This window comes from Muntiacus reevesi, chromosome 10 (genome assembly GCF_963930625.1).
Source record: "Muntiacus reevesi chromosome 10, mMunRee1.1, whole genome shotgun sequence".
Lineage (NCBI taxonomy): Eukaryota > Metazoa > Chordata > Mammalia > Artiodactyla > Cervidae > Muntiacus > Muntiacus reevesi.
In genome coordinates, this window is record NC_089258.1 from 36,409,236 (window position 1) to 36,425,498 (window position 16,263).

General features: G+C 44.7%; 1 protein-coding gene across 1 annotated transcript in view; it reads right to left on the reverse strand.

Annotated features, from left to right (window-relative positions):
* ASTN2 (astrotactin 2) overlaps positions 1-16,263 on the reverse strand; it is a 984,610-nt gene that overhangs the window by 179,058 nt on the left and 789,289 nt on the right. The window contains exon 17 of the mRNA XM_065946624.1: positions 12,988-13,253. Within this exon, the coding sequence (XP_065802696.1) occupies positions 12,988-13,253 (266 nt within the window). The remainder of the gene's footprint in view (positions 1-12,987; positions 13,254-16,263) is intronic.

Here is a 16,263-nt window from a genome sequence, read left to right on the forward strand (position 1 = left end):
CTATGGGACCACACAGACACGACTTTAAAATTCTGGTTCCGTAACTACTGGCTGTGTGACACTGATAAGAGACGTTCCCTCTGAACCCCTGTTTCCTTTAATGAGCCAAAAATTATGTTTTGAATACTATGAGCATGACAGTAAAGATAGACGCTATTGCGACTCAGGGCAGAGCCAAAAGTCTGGAAGCAAGAAACTTGGATGCTATCCTTAATTCTGCAGGCAAGCAAAGCAGTCTGTGTGTGTTCTAAGTTCTTCCTTCATAACACACACATCAAGCAGGATATAGGCATACTGGAGGTCTTTCAGAGGCGAACGCTCAGAATGGCTGGGGTAAGACTTGAGTCTGACATGAGAAGCAGACTCAAGTGATGAAAAGCAATCAAGGGAACTGGGGATGACGACCGGAAGAGAAGCCCAACGGAGTCCAAAGACATCGTCAAACACCTGAGACACTGTCGCTTCGAGCCAGGACAGAGGATAGACTTTTATTGAGCTGCTTCCTATGAGCCAGACATTGCTGCTAAGCATCTTACATGGATCATTTCAGTTAATTGGTGAAACAACTCTATATGGTAGACATTATTAATCCCATTTTCCTCATGAGGGAAAAAAAAAGAAGCTTGAAAACTTAAGTAATGTGTTCAAAGGCATAGAGAAATTTTGTAGCAAAGCTGGTATCTGCATCTTTATCTCTCTGATTCTAAAACATATGTTCGGTCTGCTAAGTCAAGAGATAAGTCTGTCTCGGTACAGTGCTGATAGATGGGGCTGGAAACAACAGAGACAAGGCGTGTACAAGGAAATATTTTGACTGGATATAAAGAAGGATGCCCCAGCAGTGAGAGATGAGGCTGCTTAGGGCTCCCTGATCCCCCAAGTCCTTCCTGGGAGTACCCAACAGAGGCCCCAGCAGGAGATGGGAGAAAAGAATCAAGCCACAGACCGGGGCTGGACTAGATGCCTGTAGAATCTCTTCTACTTCTGAGTGTGTCTGCTCTTTCATCCTCATGGGCACTGTTTTGATCATAACATATAACGATAAAACACAGAGGAGGACAGAAACAGGGGAAGAACAGGAAGGTAGGGGAAGTAAGACAAGTCAGAGCTTGTCTATACTCGGCACTTACCAAGCACCGGTGTAAGGCTAAGCATGTTAGGTGCCCATCTCGTTTAATATAATAACCTCAGAAATTATTCATCATTATTATTAACCTGACATCACAGCTGAGGTAACTAAGGCTCACAATCCCTTGTCCAAAGTCACGCAAAAGAAAGAGTCAGGACTTGGTGCCAGAAATGACCGGCATCAAAGACAAACATCAAGCTATTTTATTACATCACTGTGGTCTACAATTCTACCAATACTGCTTGTGGTGGACTGCAAAAAAAAAAAAAAATCAAGCCTGGTGGAGCCTCTACACCTAACTACCAAATTACAAAAAATGGAGGGACAGAAAGTGAAACTGAAAGTCACTCAGTCATGTCCTACTCTTTGCAACTCCATGGACTGTGTGAATTCTCCAGGCCAGAATACTGAAGTGGATAGAGGAACATGCTAAATAATACCATGAAGCTGCAAAATCCCCATTTTCCTCAATAAAATATCACAAGGAATAAAAAGAGTTGTAGGAAGAAGCCGATAGACTAAAAGAGATTTAATTATCAGCCAATCGTAACATTTGGATCTTACTTGGATCTCAGTTTGAACGAACTGATACTGAAAAAAAAAGAAAATCTGGTTAAAAATGAAAAATGACTATATATTTGATGGTGTAGAATTGTTAGCTTGGAAAGCAAGGCGACAATACTGATATTTTTGAGTCCTTATATTTTAGAAATATGAACATTGACATTTATATATCAAATTATATTGTGTTTGAGGTGAGAGAGCCGGTGATGCAGGGTTGGAGTAAGCCGATTATTACTGAACTTTAAAGATGACAGATGCACAGAGATTCATGATACTAGTGACTTAACCTTCATGTATGCTATAACTCTCTAAACTAAAATGGTTTGGAGTTTGGTAGCAGAACATCCAGGAATTTGGCAATGCCCTTCCCTCCTCCATTGGAAAATGTGGAGATGAATCTAAAACGGAAAGGAAACACGTAGTCCAAGAAGACACTGATTCCTTGAGCGTTTCCCCTCCTCCCAGGACGTAACCTTATGGCTGGGACCCTTCTGCTCAGAAACACAAGGAATGACGGGACTCTGGTGGCCAGATCTCACACCTGTATAATGTTACAAACTCATGCTGCTTTCAACTGGACCTGCCTGATGAATGGGGAGGCACATCTGGAATGACTTTTTTTTTCTTTTTCCTTCTAAGATTAGAGAGAAACGGACAGAAAGAGTTGAATTGCTGATGAATTCTCTCTGTGCCCTCATGATGGAAGTTGCCTAACGACCCAAGAAGAACCCCCTGTTCACAGGGATAAACTCCAGCAGGGATGGGACCTCAACTTGCTCCATTTCTGGAAGCCCAGCACGTCTCTGGCAGCTGTGGATGACACCCTCAGATAAATGAGGACTGTGTGATGGATGAGTGGTGGTGGGACAGCTGGAAAGGGGATTCCAGCCCCAGCTCTGACCTCTGCCAGTCCTGGGGGCTTCAGAGGGTGGTACCCACTCTCTGTGAGCCTCAGTTTTCTTACCTGTAAAATGACGATAAACATTGCTACCTTTATAGGACTACTGCAAGAATTAAGGGACTTAGTACACTGAAGCATGTTGACGCAAGTTGGCCATTCATTTTTTACACATCCACTTATTTATTCTCTTTAAATACACATTTATGGAACTTTAGTATGAGTCAGATGCTATAGCAGAAGCTACTGGTGCAATGTTAAGCAAAAGTTTGTCTAGACCCTGGTCTTGTGCAGTTTATCTCCTACTGTATAGGAAAATATTTTGACTCAATATCAGAAGGGCTATTACAGAAATCAGGGAAACAGAATACTTAGGCGTCCCTGAGCAAGTTGTTACTGGGAATGCTCAAATACAGGCACTGTGACATTTGTGAGATGTGGTTTATCTGCTCTTCCCTCTGCAGTGGCACTGCTGTCCCCATAAAATAATAAAATGCAGAGGGGGAGACATTAGTCAAATAATTAGAAAACATGCATGAGAGCATAGTTAGAAACTATGATAACTGTTATGAAAGATAAAAAAGATTCAAGAAAGTAAGTAAACAAATAGACACACAGGGGATCTTATCACATCCAGAAGCCTCAGCAATATGGTGGGTGAAGAGCAATTAACTCAGTGGAAAGAAGAAAGGAGCAGAGGGTAAAACAACTCCAAGCAGAGGAAACAGCATGTGCAGAAGTCACAGAAATGGATCACTGACTTGAGCCCAGAAGGAAGAGGGGTACAGGAAAAAAGGAGGTGTAGGAAGTTAGAAGGGCCAGTCCAAGCAGCCCCTTGTAGGCCACAGTAAGCATGGTGGTCTGGATCCTGAGAGCACCTGGAAGTCAGTTAAGGGTTTTCACTGGAAAAGTGATGGAAGCAAGTCTTAACTTTGAAACTATCAGTCAGGCTACCAGGAAGAAAATGAATTAGAGGGGCCAAGGGTCACTGTTAGTCAACTATCACAACCATCCATTCAAGACTTGGACCAACGTGGGTAAGAGTGGCCGTATTTGAGAAATTCCTAAGTAGAAAAATCTACAGGATTTGTTAACAAGCTGTAGTTTGAGCACAGAAGGAAGGACCAAGAATCATCAAGGATGTCTCACTGGTTTCCAGACTGCAAGAACCAAAGGGAAATCAAAAGATGCCTACCAAAAGAAAGTCAGAGTCATTTATGGCAAAAACGGTATCTGCAACAGTTCCCAGTGAGGAGGAGCCACTCTATTTCCTCCGGATTGGGCAGTCGGTCCTTGAGTGAATGGGGCTGAATCGGTGTTGACAGAAGAGGTAATCTATTCTTTCAAATATCTTGGATGCTGAGTGAAAGAAATGAAGACATAGTAGCAGCAGGAGGCAATGTTAGGCGAGGGATAGTGTCCTTAGTAGGCATTAGACTTCGTATTTTACGCTTCATTAAAATGTACAAGGGGAGTAGCTAAGAGAGTATAGCAAAATGAGAAAAAGGAGAAGTGCTCAGATCAAACCTTGGCTGCACCAGTTCTTATTTACAGTATTGTGGGACAAGTGATCTAAATCTATGCCTCAGTCTTCCCAAGGGGGAAAGAAAGATAGTAACATTCCTCAACGTGTGGGGTTGATGAGAGGGTTCAGTGAAGGGAGTACACGAAGTGTTTGAGCAGAGCTCCTTGCACAGTTGAAGTGCTCAGTAAATGGTTGTACTTAAACATACCAGGAAAAGGCATTCTTCAATTCTCCTTTTTTCTTACATTTGCTAACTGGATTCAATGTCCCATGGAGGGGGGGGGGGGGAATCAGCTCTACACACTCTGACACGTAAAAATGCTTGCATTTGCTAAGTCTGTATGTCGTGCATATTTACAGAATCTTGTCGTTTTCTGGTCTCATGAAATAGCTATGTTTTCCAGTTTTGCAAGGAGGCAAGCCAAGCATTAAGTTCCTCTTTTGTAATTGACCATGAGCGTGTTGAGTAATATGTGGATTATATCCCCCTCTTCTCTTTGATCTTCCTTCTTGCCAAGAACTGCCTGACAGCCTGGTTCCTGGCCAGTTCACCTCCTTATAATGCACCGATGGAGAGGAAGTGGCCTCAATCGCAGAGGAGATTTACTCTAGATTAGAAGTACTTGACTTTCTTAATCCCTAAGCAAGGAATTCCCTGAAGAATTTCAGAATGAGAACGCCCGCAGGAACCATGGTTTGGAGTACTGGTTCTCAAGTTTGGCATGGAGCAGAATCACCTGGGAAGCTTGTAAAAATGAGAATTCTCCAGCCCCACTCCTCTAGAGAAACAAAATCTGGAAGAGGAAGCCAGGAATCTGCATGAAAAAACAAAACAAAAAAACGCTTCCCCCATCTTCAATCTAAGTGACCCTGATTGACTTTGTGATATTCTGAGAGCCAAGTCTCCACACTCCACTAGGCACTCCTGACCTCTTATTCTGATTTATTTTCCCTTCTCTTTGCCTTTTAATATACTAGATTATTTACTATTCTGATGGTTTATGTCTCCCACATACACTCCAGGAGAAATTTAAGTCTCCAAATGGTTGTCATATGTGCCTGTTTTGATCCATAATGTATCCCAAAAGTCCAGAACAGTGCCTGGCCTGTAAGAGACCCTTAATAAATATTTGTTAAAATCATTTGAACTGAATCGCCATCCTCCCAGACATCCCATATGCAAACCTCCACTGTGGACACCCCAACGAACTGGTCCTCTTATCATGGTGTTCTGCAACATTTGAGTCAAAAATATTTAGGAGCTTTGCTGATGGTATATACCTTTGCCCCAGGGGGGAAAAAATACAGTAATATATAATTCTGCACAAACTTTCTGAGGATGGAGATCCGATAACCATTTAAGATCAGTGATCTGCAGACCCCAAATTAATAAACCTGAACACAATACCAGTCCTGGTCCCTGCAATTCAACCTTTAACTGTTGTTGATGTAGTTATTATCCTAAATTTCACATCCAGCTAGGTCTTTCCCTTGACCCCAAATCTTGACGATTTCCCTATAGTTCATGTGGTACCCAAATCCGTCAGCCCAGAATTCAAAGTTTCCACAAGTCAGTCTTCTGCACATCACTTCTCCAGTTTTATCGTTCCCCAATTTTAAGAATGATTGGCTAAACACATACATTTTGGACACAGACTTCCTGGGTCAGAGTCACTAGCTATGCTGCTGCTGCTGCTAAGTCGCTTCAGTCGTGTCCAACTCCGTGCGACCCCATAGACGGCAGCCCACCAGGCTCCCCCATCCCTGGGATTCTCCAGGCAAGAACACTGCAGTGGGTTGCCATTTCCTTCTCCAATGCATGAAAGTGAAATGCGAAAGTGAAGTCGCTCAGTCGTGTCAGACTCTTAGCGACCCCATGGACTGCAGCCCACCAGGCTCCTCCGTCCATGGGATTTTCCAGGCAAGAGTACTGGAGTGGGGTGCCATTGCCGTCTCCGACTAGCTATGTTATGTTAGATAAATAAGTCCTCAGATATTTTTAAATTTGTGGAACGGGCATACTAGTGCACACTTCAAATGTACCAAAGGAAAGAGAGAACACATATGAATACACATGAAGCACTTTTCAAATGCCAGGCATGGAGTTGGCACTCAATACATGCTGGGATTTACTCTTCTATGTGTTTGGCACATAGCATCGGACATAACTTTCTTTCCTCTTCTTTTCCAATATACCTTAGTCTAGACTAGGGTTTGTCAAATTTTTTGCAAAGGACTAGAGTGAATATTTTTGGCTTGGTGTGTCCCACCGTCTCCTGGGGTGACTCCTCAACCAAGCCGTCGTGGTTGAGAAGCAGACATAGATGATATGTAGAGAGGAGTGTGGCTGTGTTTCACAAACTGTCTTTATAAAAACACATGGACTCCTGGATTTCACCCATGGATCAGAATTTTCCAGCTCTGGCCCAGATGAGCTTCAGAATCTGAGAGACTCAGATTCAAGTTTCTCTGAGCCTCAGTCTCCTCATTTATTAAATTGGGATGGTGAGAATACTTCCCTCAGAAGTTCTTGGATGATTGAATGAGATAAAACACACAAAGCCCTTGGTAGAGTTTTTGGCATATGATCTAAATACATCAGGTACATAGGACTATCTCCATCATCAACAGATTACTCTCAAACTATATCCACCAACTGCCCACATCCACCTTCCCTGCAGCAAGAACCTCTTCGAGATTTACCCGCTCCAGGGATTCTTCCTCCCTCTTTGCTAACACTGTTGGAATGTCTGTTGTATTGTTTGAAAGTAAATCATGCATTAGTGTAGCATATGCAAGCGATTACAGTTACTTATGTGATGTGGCTCTTCTGCCTCATCCCCTAGACTGTGAGCTCCTTGAAGGCACAGTCTGGGTCTTATTTCCCCTTGTATTTAGCTCTCCTAGCACAGTATCTACAGACACCCGCAAGGTGCCGGCAGCAGTGACAATGCTGGCTATGTTAACGGGAGTGGTCATAGCAGTGGGCATGGTTGTGGTAATAATGGTGGTGGAGGGGGGGATCTTGGCTGTTAATTTCTTTTCAAAGAGCAGTCATTTGGAATTTTTCTTCTTAGTTTGAGCCAAGAAGTGTAAATTGAGTAAACAAGTCTTTCTGGCAGAGAGAAAGGATCTGCTAGAAGGTTAGAAAACCACAACAAGACCAAAATTACACATGGCTCTTCCTAGGGCAGCATGGAAAAGAAAAAAAAAAAAAAAATCACATTATTGTAATTCAGGGGACCCATGCACTAGGGAAAAAAAAATCATCCAGATATACAGAGTATTTTATAGTCTTCCAAACAGCAGCAAACATTCTCTTAATTTTTCTATATGATCTCTGCAGGGAAAGTTACCACCCATTTCATGGATAAGGAGTCTTGAGTCTGAAACAAAAGACATCTCTGAAGTCAGAAGCCATGGCAGATGACTTTGAATTCAAAATTGACTGTGTGCCCTACATCAAGTCATTCCAGTGTCTAGGTCTCAGTTGTACTATTTGTAAAATAAAGAGAGTATGATTTTAATATCCATATCTACTCATAAATGCTGGGTCATTGGGATGGAGTACAGATACCAGAATCTTTCTCTGCCCAATGTTAACTTAAGGAGTACAGCTGGTAATATCTTTGAGTGGAAAATAAGTTGCAGGTTACAAGGTGTCTCTTCTAACCTCAAAATATATCCCTTACTTTCAGGGGAGAATCTAGATCTGATCCTGGATCTACCACAGGGGCCTGGGGATAAATTAGTCCATACTTTTCATCCTACAGATAAAGAGACCAGAAGAGCATGTCTGTCACTCCGTCCTGTCCGAATCTCTGTGACCTCATGGACTATAGTCCACCAGGCTCGTCTGTCCATGGGCTTCTCCTGGCAAGAATACTGGGGTGGGTTTCCATTTCCTCCTCCAGGGGATCTTCCCGACGCAGGGAGTGAACCCGGGTCTCCCGCATGGCAGGCAGACTCCTTACTGACTAGTCACCAGGGAAGAGAGAGAGACCAAAGCAGCAGAAGCATCCATGCCCAACAACATGGAACAATCCAGGAGCGAACTTGGTACAGACCGCAGGTATCCCAGCTCTCCCGTGCTTCCAAAGATTACCCCCAGCCCCAAAACGGAAAGGGGTGGATTACGTAATGCCTGTTTCATAAGTGAGTGAGATGAAGGTTACCCAGACAATTAGTGGGCGAGACGGGACTCAAATCCACCTCGATCTGGCTCTTCCCCAGGATACACGCTTTTCTCCCACATTTGGTCACGTCCCTAGCACTTCGGGCACTCGCAAAGTGATCGAGTATGACCTAGAGGAGGAGGTACCATAGGAAGCTTGAAAAAAGGAAGGGCTCAGTTTAGACAAACAGCATTTTTATCATAGAAAACATAAGCCCATGACATGTTACATTTGGAGCCTCTTCCTCTTTTCCACCCAAAGGCTAAGTTAGCAGTCACCCAAAGCCTTGTACATTTAAGCATTAGCTGTGCTTAGCTAAGCTCTGTGACTTTGGGCTGTATAAGGGTCATTTAACAGGTGGAGGGGGAAGAATAATGTTATTAATCAAGCTATCCATCATTAAGACTTTTTTCCTGCTTTGCTTTTTCAAAACCACATCATTAAGACTTCTTTCCTGCTTTGCTTGTTCAAAACCACAAAGTGTAATGAAGGACTCCTTTCCAGCTGAGGAAGAAGGCATCACTCTTTCCCACACACTCCTGGAGATGGACCAAAGGAGACCCCGACCACCAAAGGAGCTAGAGTCCAAGGGTCCCCAAGATTACCCAGAGTACACCCTGGCCCTGGTCCAGAGTCAGAGGCCAGAACAGCCCCCACTAACCTCAGGCAAGTTACATCCCTTCTCTGACACTTCCTGACAGTGCCACGGGACTCGGGAGTTGGCTAAGGATCTCAAATGGCTCAAGGAGACAGGTGTTCTCACATAGCAGGATGGTTCCATTCTGTTCTAGAAGGTCAGCGGAAGGAAATCCTTTTACTTATGTATAATTCCACTCATGGTGCCCTTTCTCTACAGTATGAGTTCCAGCAATATTTATAAAGTGAGAGAATACTCCTGAAATCCCTCCGCTTGCATTCTGAACTTCTGGGTTAAACAATCATCTCTCTTGTACAAAATATGGATCCTGCTCTGAAGGCCACGTCCCTAGCACTTTGGGCACTTGTAAAGTGATTGAGTACTACCTAAAAGAGAAGGTACCAAAGGAAGCGTGGGAAAAGGAAGGGGTCAGTTTAGGCAAATAGCATTTTTATCATAGAAAAGATAAGCCCATGACATGCTACATGCCAGGCACTGTGCACTCGTTACCGTCTGATCCCATGAGGTAGGGATCGCAAGACTCTAGGATGTACCCAGAGCTCCCTATCTGGACCTCAGGGAGACAGGCCACGTTTGCACATTCTTCAGGCCTCTGTAGGAGCTGCAGCTTCAATCTGGAATGCTCTCAGGTCTTCCTCTGCCAAACCCAGTCGTCCACTTTCACTTTATGCACCTGACCCTCAAGAAATTATCCAAATATCACTCTGCTGAGGACGTCAAGCCTTCTCTGACTCCACATGGCCCTCAGTCACCCTCCGTGAACCCCCAGGCCTGGACCTCTCTTGGGACTCAGCACAGCGTGTTCTCACTTATCTGGTGTGTGTGTTTCATATCTTCCTCCCCCAGTCTGTAAACTCCATGAAGAGGAAGACCATGCCTGTTTGCGTTCCACGTGTGTCCATCTGTCCTGCTCTTCAGGGCAAATAGACACTCAGAAATACGGAAGGAATGCAAGAATGACTCCTGCTTCAAAGGCAGCAGGTGACCCGTAAGGAGAACAGTGACACCTAGCGGCCGCCTGCCCACTCCTGGCCTTCTCTAGCTGAGAGCTCCTGGCCTTCTCTAGCTGAGAGCACGCGAATGGGCCTCAGGAAAAACCAGTTTTCTAGAACTGGATATATAGACGGTGCTGAGGGAAGCTAGCACAGCATCCAGACATAGAGGAACCTGATTTCTAAGCAAAGAGTAAAGGGACCAGTGCTCATCTTGCTGCCACGCGCGCCAAGGACACATCATAAAAGTCCTGAGATTAGCTAGCATCGAAGCACCTCGCAGGTGAGGAGAGCAAGGCCTGCAAAGAGGAGCAAACACGGATAGGCAGAGCCTCTCTCAGCGGCCTTCCCAGGCGGTGTTCGTGGTAAAGAACCCGCCTGCCAATGCAGGAGACACAAGAGACACCGGTTCGGTCCCTGGGTTGGGAAGATCCTCTGGAGAAGGAAAGGGCAACCTGCTCCAGGATTCTTCTAGACTGGAAAATTCGCTGGGCAGAGGAGCCTGGTGGGCGACGGTCCATGGGCAGCCAAGAGCTAGACATAACCGAGCACATCATCTTCCCTCTCCCTTGCCGTCCTAGAGCCTCTCTCACCAATCATCCCTGGAGAGTTCAGGCCTGCTCGGCTAGCAATGTGTTGCTCCGCGTGTGTCCTCACTGACAAAACACTCCTCGGATGACCCTTCGTGTTAAGTGAAAGCTTCAAGAGCCTCCTCAGGGGGCTCCTGGCTCCACTCTTATATTTCCACAGTTGATTCTCACCCTGAAACCAGAGACATGGAGATGTGTATGTAATTTGGCTTTTTTGACTTTTTTCTACTGTTGGTTCGGGGACCTCTGATGCACAAAGTTAGATGATTTGAGGTGCGTGGTTCATGAGTCAAGCTCATCGCTGTACCATGCATGGTTAGGCTTTATGTATTCATCCGGTTAGCCTCAGCTGCTTAGCTAATTTTAACAGTTTAAGAGTGAAGGTCCCTCAGTCATGTCCGACTCTTTGCGACCGCATGGACTGTAGCCTGCCAGGCTCCTCTGTCCGTGAATTCTCCAGGCAAGAATGCTGGAGTGGGTTGCCATTCTCTTCTCCAGGGAATATTCCTGACTGAGGGATTGAACCCAGGTCTCCTGCACTGCAGGCAGATTCTTTACCATCTGAGCCACCAGGGAAGCCCTAACACTTCAATAAGCCCCCACAAACCCAGCACCCAAAACAACAACTAGAAATCTGGCTACTCTCATGTAACTAATGCACCCTCATGCCATCACCCTGCCTACCCTGATTCAAGATCACTATCATCCTATAATACTATGTTCATCATTTCCCTGATTGCTTTTTTAAACTGTCTATTGCATGCATATTTATTCTTAAAGGTAGTATATTTGATGTGTGTGTTTCAACTAAAAATAGAGGGAAGGGTATCATGCTATGCAAAATATATCTTTGGGATTTCCTGTCTTCATTTAACATTATATTCATCCCTCTCCTATTAACTATCATTACAGTTCATTGATCTTGGTTGTAGTACAGTGTTCTCTTCTATTCATAGTTCACACTTTAATTAACTGCTCTCCCATTGATAGTCATCTATGTAGTTTCCAGGGGACTCCTTCTGCTATACAAAGCTAATTCTATCAACCTCCTGCTAACCATGTATCTTCAGCAAGTCACTGCCCTCTAGATAGCGTCCAAAATCCAGGACCTAGCTTACAATTCCCGAAATAATCAGGTTCTTTCTGATCCCGCTGGCCTCACCTCTGCCCTCCCTTCATCTCTTGGTCTGAGTCATGGGGAATTTCTACAGGTCTTTGCATAGACCATGTTCTTTTCTGCCTCAGGTTATCCACCTGATATTCTGCTCACTTATTCTCATCTCCTCTCTGTTCTCTACGTAGCCCTGACCAATCTCCAGGCACTGGCACTTAGCCCAATAGGATGCCTTGGGAGGGGCACATAATCCATAACATCCTATGGGACTTGGTCACTGGTCCACCAGATTGTCTTCTCTGGAGGCCCAGGACTGTCCAGAAGTTGCTGTAGAGGAATGAGTGGGGACCAAATAGAGAGGCTTTATCTACCTCCTTCCTCACTGAAGCAGTGGCATACTATTCCTGGTTTTGCAGTTGAAAACTGCATTTGGAAAAAAAAAAGTTCCACAGATATGAGTTTGCAAAAAGGCAAACCAAATCATTCATACAGTCCCCTCGAGCCCTGACATGCCATAATCAAAAGTCAGAGAGACATAAAGAGGAACAAGAGGAGATAAAATTTCACAATTAGGTATTCGGGCTCTGGATCAGACCAACATGGAGCAAATCACTCATCTTACGTTTCCTCGCTTGTAAAGTGGGCAGGAGAAAAAGATAACCCATGTAGAATTGCCATCATGATAAATAAATGGTCAAATGTCAGAAATTCCATATGAATCAGCTCCATACTTACAAAGAAGTCATAGATCTGGAGGGTAAATTAAATGAGGTAACCCAAGCAGAGTACTGAGGGAGAGGCTGCTAGGTTTTCACCAAACTCATATCTGCTTCTCTTAGGAAGACTGATAAAAACATTTCTCTGACTTCATCTGCAGACAGGTGTGCCCCGTGGCTGAATTCTGGCTAGCAGAATAGGAGCTGAAGTGATAATGTGCCATTTTCCGGTGTGGCCCATTTAAAACTTCTCATGTACAATCTCCCATGTTCTTTCTCCTTCCACAGCAGGCATCGAAGCACCAGATTAACACACCACAAGATGGAACAGGCTGGGACCCGGAACCACCTCTCAGAGTAAGGCCACCCATCAATCAAAATCATCTATTGAGGACTCCGAGAAGCAAGAAATAACCTCACCCGGACTAAGTCATTGGGATTTGAGAATTTGTCCGTTACAGCAGCTAGTGTTACCAAGTTACACACGTGTTCGCCACATGTAAGCATCAGTACACGCTGGCCCTCGCCACGCTGAGGATGGCCATCCCAACGACAGAGGGCCCGCAAGCCCAGGGGTGGGAGGGCTGACACCCAGATGTGGCCCAGCGGCCGCACCGGGAGCTCACCTCTTTGGTGCCGTTGTCCTGGATGAGCGTGTACAGTGGAACCACGCGGCTGATCTCCAGCAGCACCGGGGTGGGGCTCAGCTGCTCCTTGCCTGGGCGGCGGCAGAGGTGGCAAGTAGACGGACAGCGGCCTTTCTCCTCACAGCGGATCTCCACACCCGAGATAAGCTGGTCATCCGACAGCATCTGGGCCGTCAGCAGGCCTGAGAGGTAGGTGATGAAGGGCATGGACTTCAGCTCCTTCTTGCTGCCCAGCTCCGTGGTCTCTGGAGAAAGAGAAAGTTCAGTAAAGGTTAAAAGGTCAGACTCTTGAACCCATCGAGATGTGCTAAGAGGTGGTTATCCACCAAAAAGGGAAAACACATGTGACTGATGATGCTTTAGAAAGAACACCGATCTGAGGGCTCCAAGACCAGAATGATGTCTTGTTCTACCATTGATATTAAATAACCCTTTGCTTTCTTTGGGCCTCATCTTCTTTGTATTTAAGGTCAGCAGTTTGTACTCTTGTGTGAAAATTGTATAAACTTTAATTATGCTGAATTAGTTCACGGTGCTTTTCAGGTCTACGCTATCCTTCTACTTTTCTGTATATTTATTCTATTAATTTTTGAGAGTTTGATATGGAAACTCCAACTAAAAATCTTAATGCATCTACTTAAAAAATGATTGTAATATATAGTAGAATTATATGTAACTTTGTTCTGTATATTTCAGGTCTCCTGTAAATGTGTTATCATACTTTCATTATTCACAAAAATGAGAAAAATAAATTCAGGCAGTAGGTTGGGTTAGAGGGTTTTTTCAAGGACCTTGCAAGATATAAATATTTCTGTATATTTTTCCCAATGAGAAGTTCCTTTCTTTACTATCAATTTTATAAATTCTACCTTTGTTTTAAAAACTTATTTGTCCTGTTTTTCATGAAGTTCCATGTAATGGGGGAAAGACAAGCTTTGGAGTCAACTTCAGTTTCAATCTCAGTTCTACTGGACAGCAGCCCCACTGCTTTGGGAAACTCTCTGAATGTCCAAGAGCCTTAGTGATTAATTCTGTCACGTGTGGTTAACAATAACTAAAACAGTTATGACTGGTCGATGAGCGAGGAGGTGGGCCTGTCTGGGAAAGGCATTATTTCCCCTTTCTTTTCATGCTCATCTGTTCCCTTATTCAAATGTCTGGTCCTCAGCACACTGTCGTGGGCATGAGTGATGTGTGCCCCATTAGGCCCTGTCCTTCTTTAGCCCCGCAACTAGCATTTCACACCCCTGTGCCTTTGCTTGCCCTGGCCTACTGGCCCCTCTGCCTCTCCAAATGGTGCTCCAATGCAATGTGACCCTCTTCAGGAAGTCTTTCTTCCTCGCCCCAACCCTGCTTCTCTGATAGGTATTTTGGTTTGCAAGACCTGACGCTGTTACGTTCATTCTCATCCCATTTTCTGTTGGCCTCTGCAACCTTATAATCGGTTCACGGAGACCACGGACCATGTCTCCCATCCTGCCCCCACCGACTCAGTGACTAGCTCAGTGCTAGGGATATACTTGACACTTTACCGAAGAGAGAGATTATATAGCTGCGAATGGTTAGAACAACACGTATAATCCAGTCTGTGAGCGTGTGTTAAGTTGCTTCAATCATGTCAGACTCTTTGTGACCCTATAGACAGTAGCCCATCGGGCTCCTATGTCCATAGGGATTCTCCGGGCAAGAATACCAGAGTGGCTTTCCATGCCGTCCTCCAGGGGATCCTCCTCCTCACCCAGGGATCAAACCCACATCTCCTACAGCCCTTGCATTGCAGGCAGGTTCTTTATCACTGAGCCTACCGGAGTAATCCAGTTGAGAGGCTCCAAAATTCACCTGAGGGGTTCTAACAGGGATTCCAACAGCCATCTCAGCAACTGCTTGAGGAGGGCAAAAGGAAGACTGAGGGGGCAGTACTCTATATCTGCATCTCAGCTTCAAATAGAGCTGTTCCACTTGTATCTCATTTACAGACTGGCCTTCCATGTAAGATTTCATAAGGAGAAAGGGCTCAAAGCTTGAAGAAGCAAAGTGATTTGTAGAACTCAGAGAGTTCTATTTACATCATGGATGATGTGACTAGTGTCCTCAAAGCTGTTTCACATACAGTCTGAGTGACAAGGCAAGGAGGTCCTATGCTGAGGGCAGAGCTTGGCCCAGATGGTTTCATCCAAGCCTAGTGAAGTCAGGGCAAGCTCCAGCCTTGGAATAGATGGGCCCTGGGCACCAAGGCCTGGGAGAAAGAAGGTCGTCTCTTGCTTTCGCTCTCAGCTTGCAGTGACTTGCAGCTGATCTGGAAATGGGCTTGCCAATTAGAAAGACAAATAAATGCAGTCTTCATTCATTACTCTCTGGGCCCTCGGGCTTCAGATCTGGGCTCCACCTTTTCTGTCTGGCTGTCAGCAAATGCTTATGAGCATCAGATCAAAGGCTCTAGGGGAAGAAGACAAGGCGGATTCCAGCTAACCAATCCTTCAGAGGGATTAAAGAAGGGTAGTTACTAAGATAAACAAAACAAAACTGCGGAGAAGGCATCTCAGCAGCTGGGGAGACAGACGGTCTTGCATACGGACATGTCAAGATGATGATGGCAGTGATGATGACCTTAGGAAGTGCAGGCCAGAGGGATAGTTTTGGAGAAGGGTGACTTCCAACTTGGGAGAGAAGAACTCTTCAGGGGAGAAGGTCAGGGAAAGTCAAAACTGCAAGGACATCAGGGAGCAGTTAGTCCACACTGCTGACCCAGCATTCACTGAACTATGGTCCATGGGTCAAATCCAGCCTCTGCCTGTTTCTGTAAAGAAAGTTTTATTAGAATATGACCACTCTCATTTTTTATATATTGTACATGGCTACAAATGGCAGAATTAAGTAGCTGCAATGAGGACTCCATAAGTTCAACAAAGCCTAGAATATTTACTCTCTGACCCTTTTGGAAACCTCTGCTGTGTAGCCCTAAGTTATGGATGGAGAAACTGAGTCTTAGAGAAAGGTTACATAGGAATGTGGCAGCATGATGGATTAAAGGAGAAAAATAAATAGATCATAAATACACTTGGATTATTAGCCTCCAAGGAGAAAAGATAGAGTGGGGTATCTTTTCTCCATGAAATATCTTTTCAATATGATTTTTCATTAGTTTTCAAAAGTCTAATCTGGTAAAATCTTCCCATTTTAAATGAGAGGAAATTGTGTCCCAAAGGAGGAAGATGACTTTCCGAGGTGACATGATGAGTTAGTGAATCCTTTCAG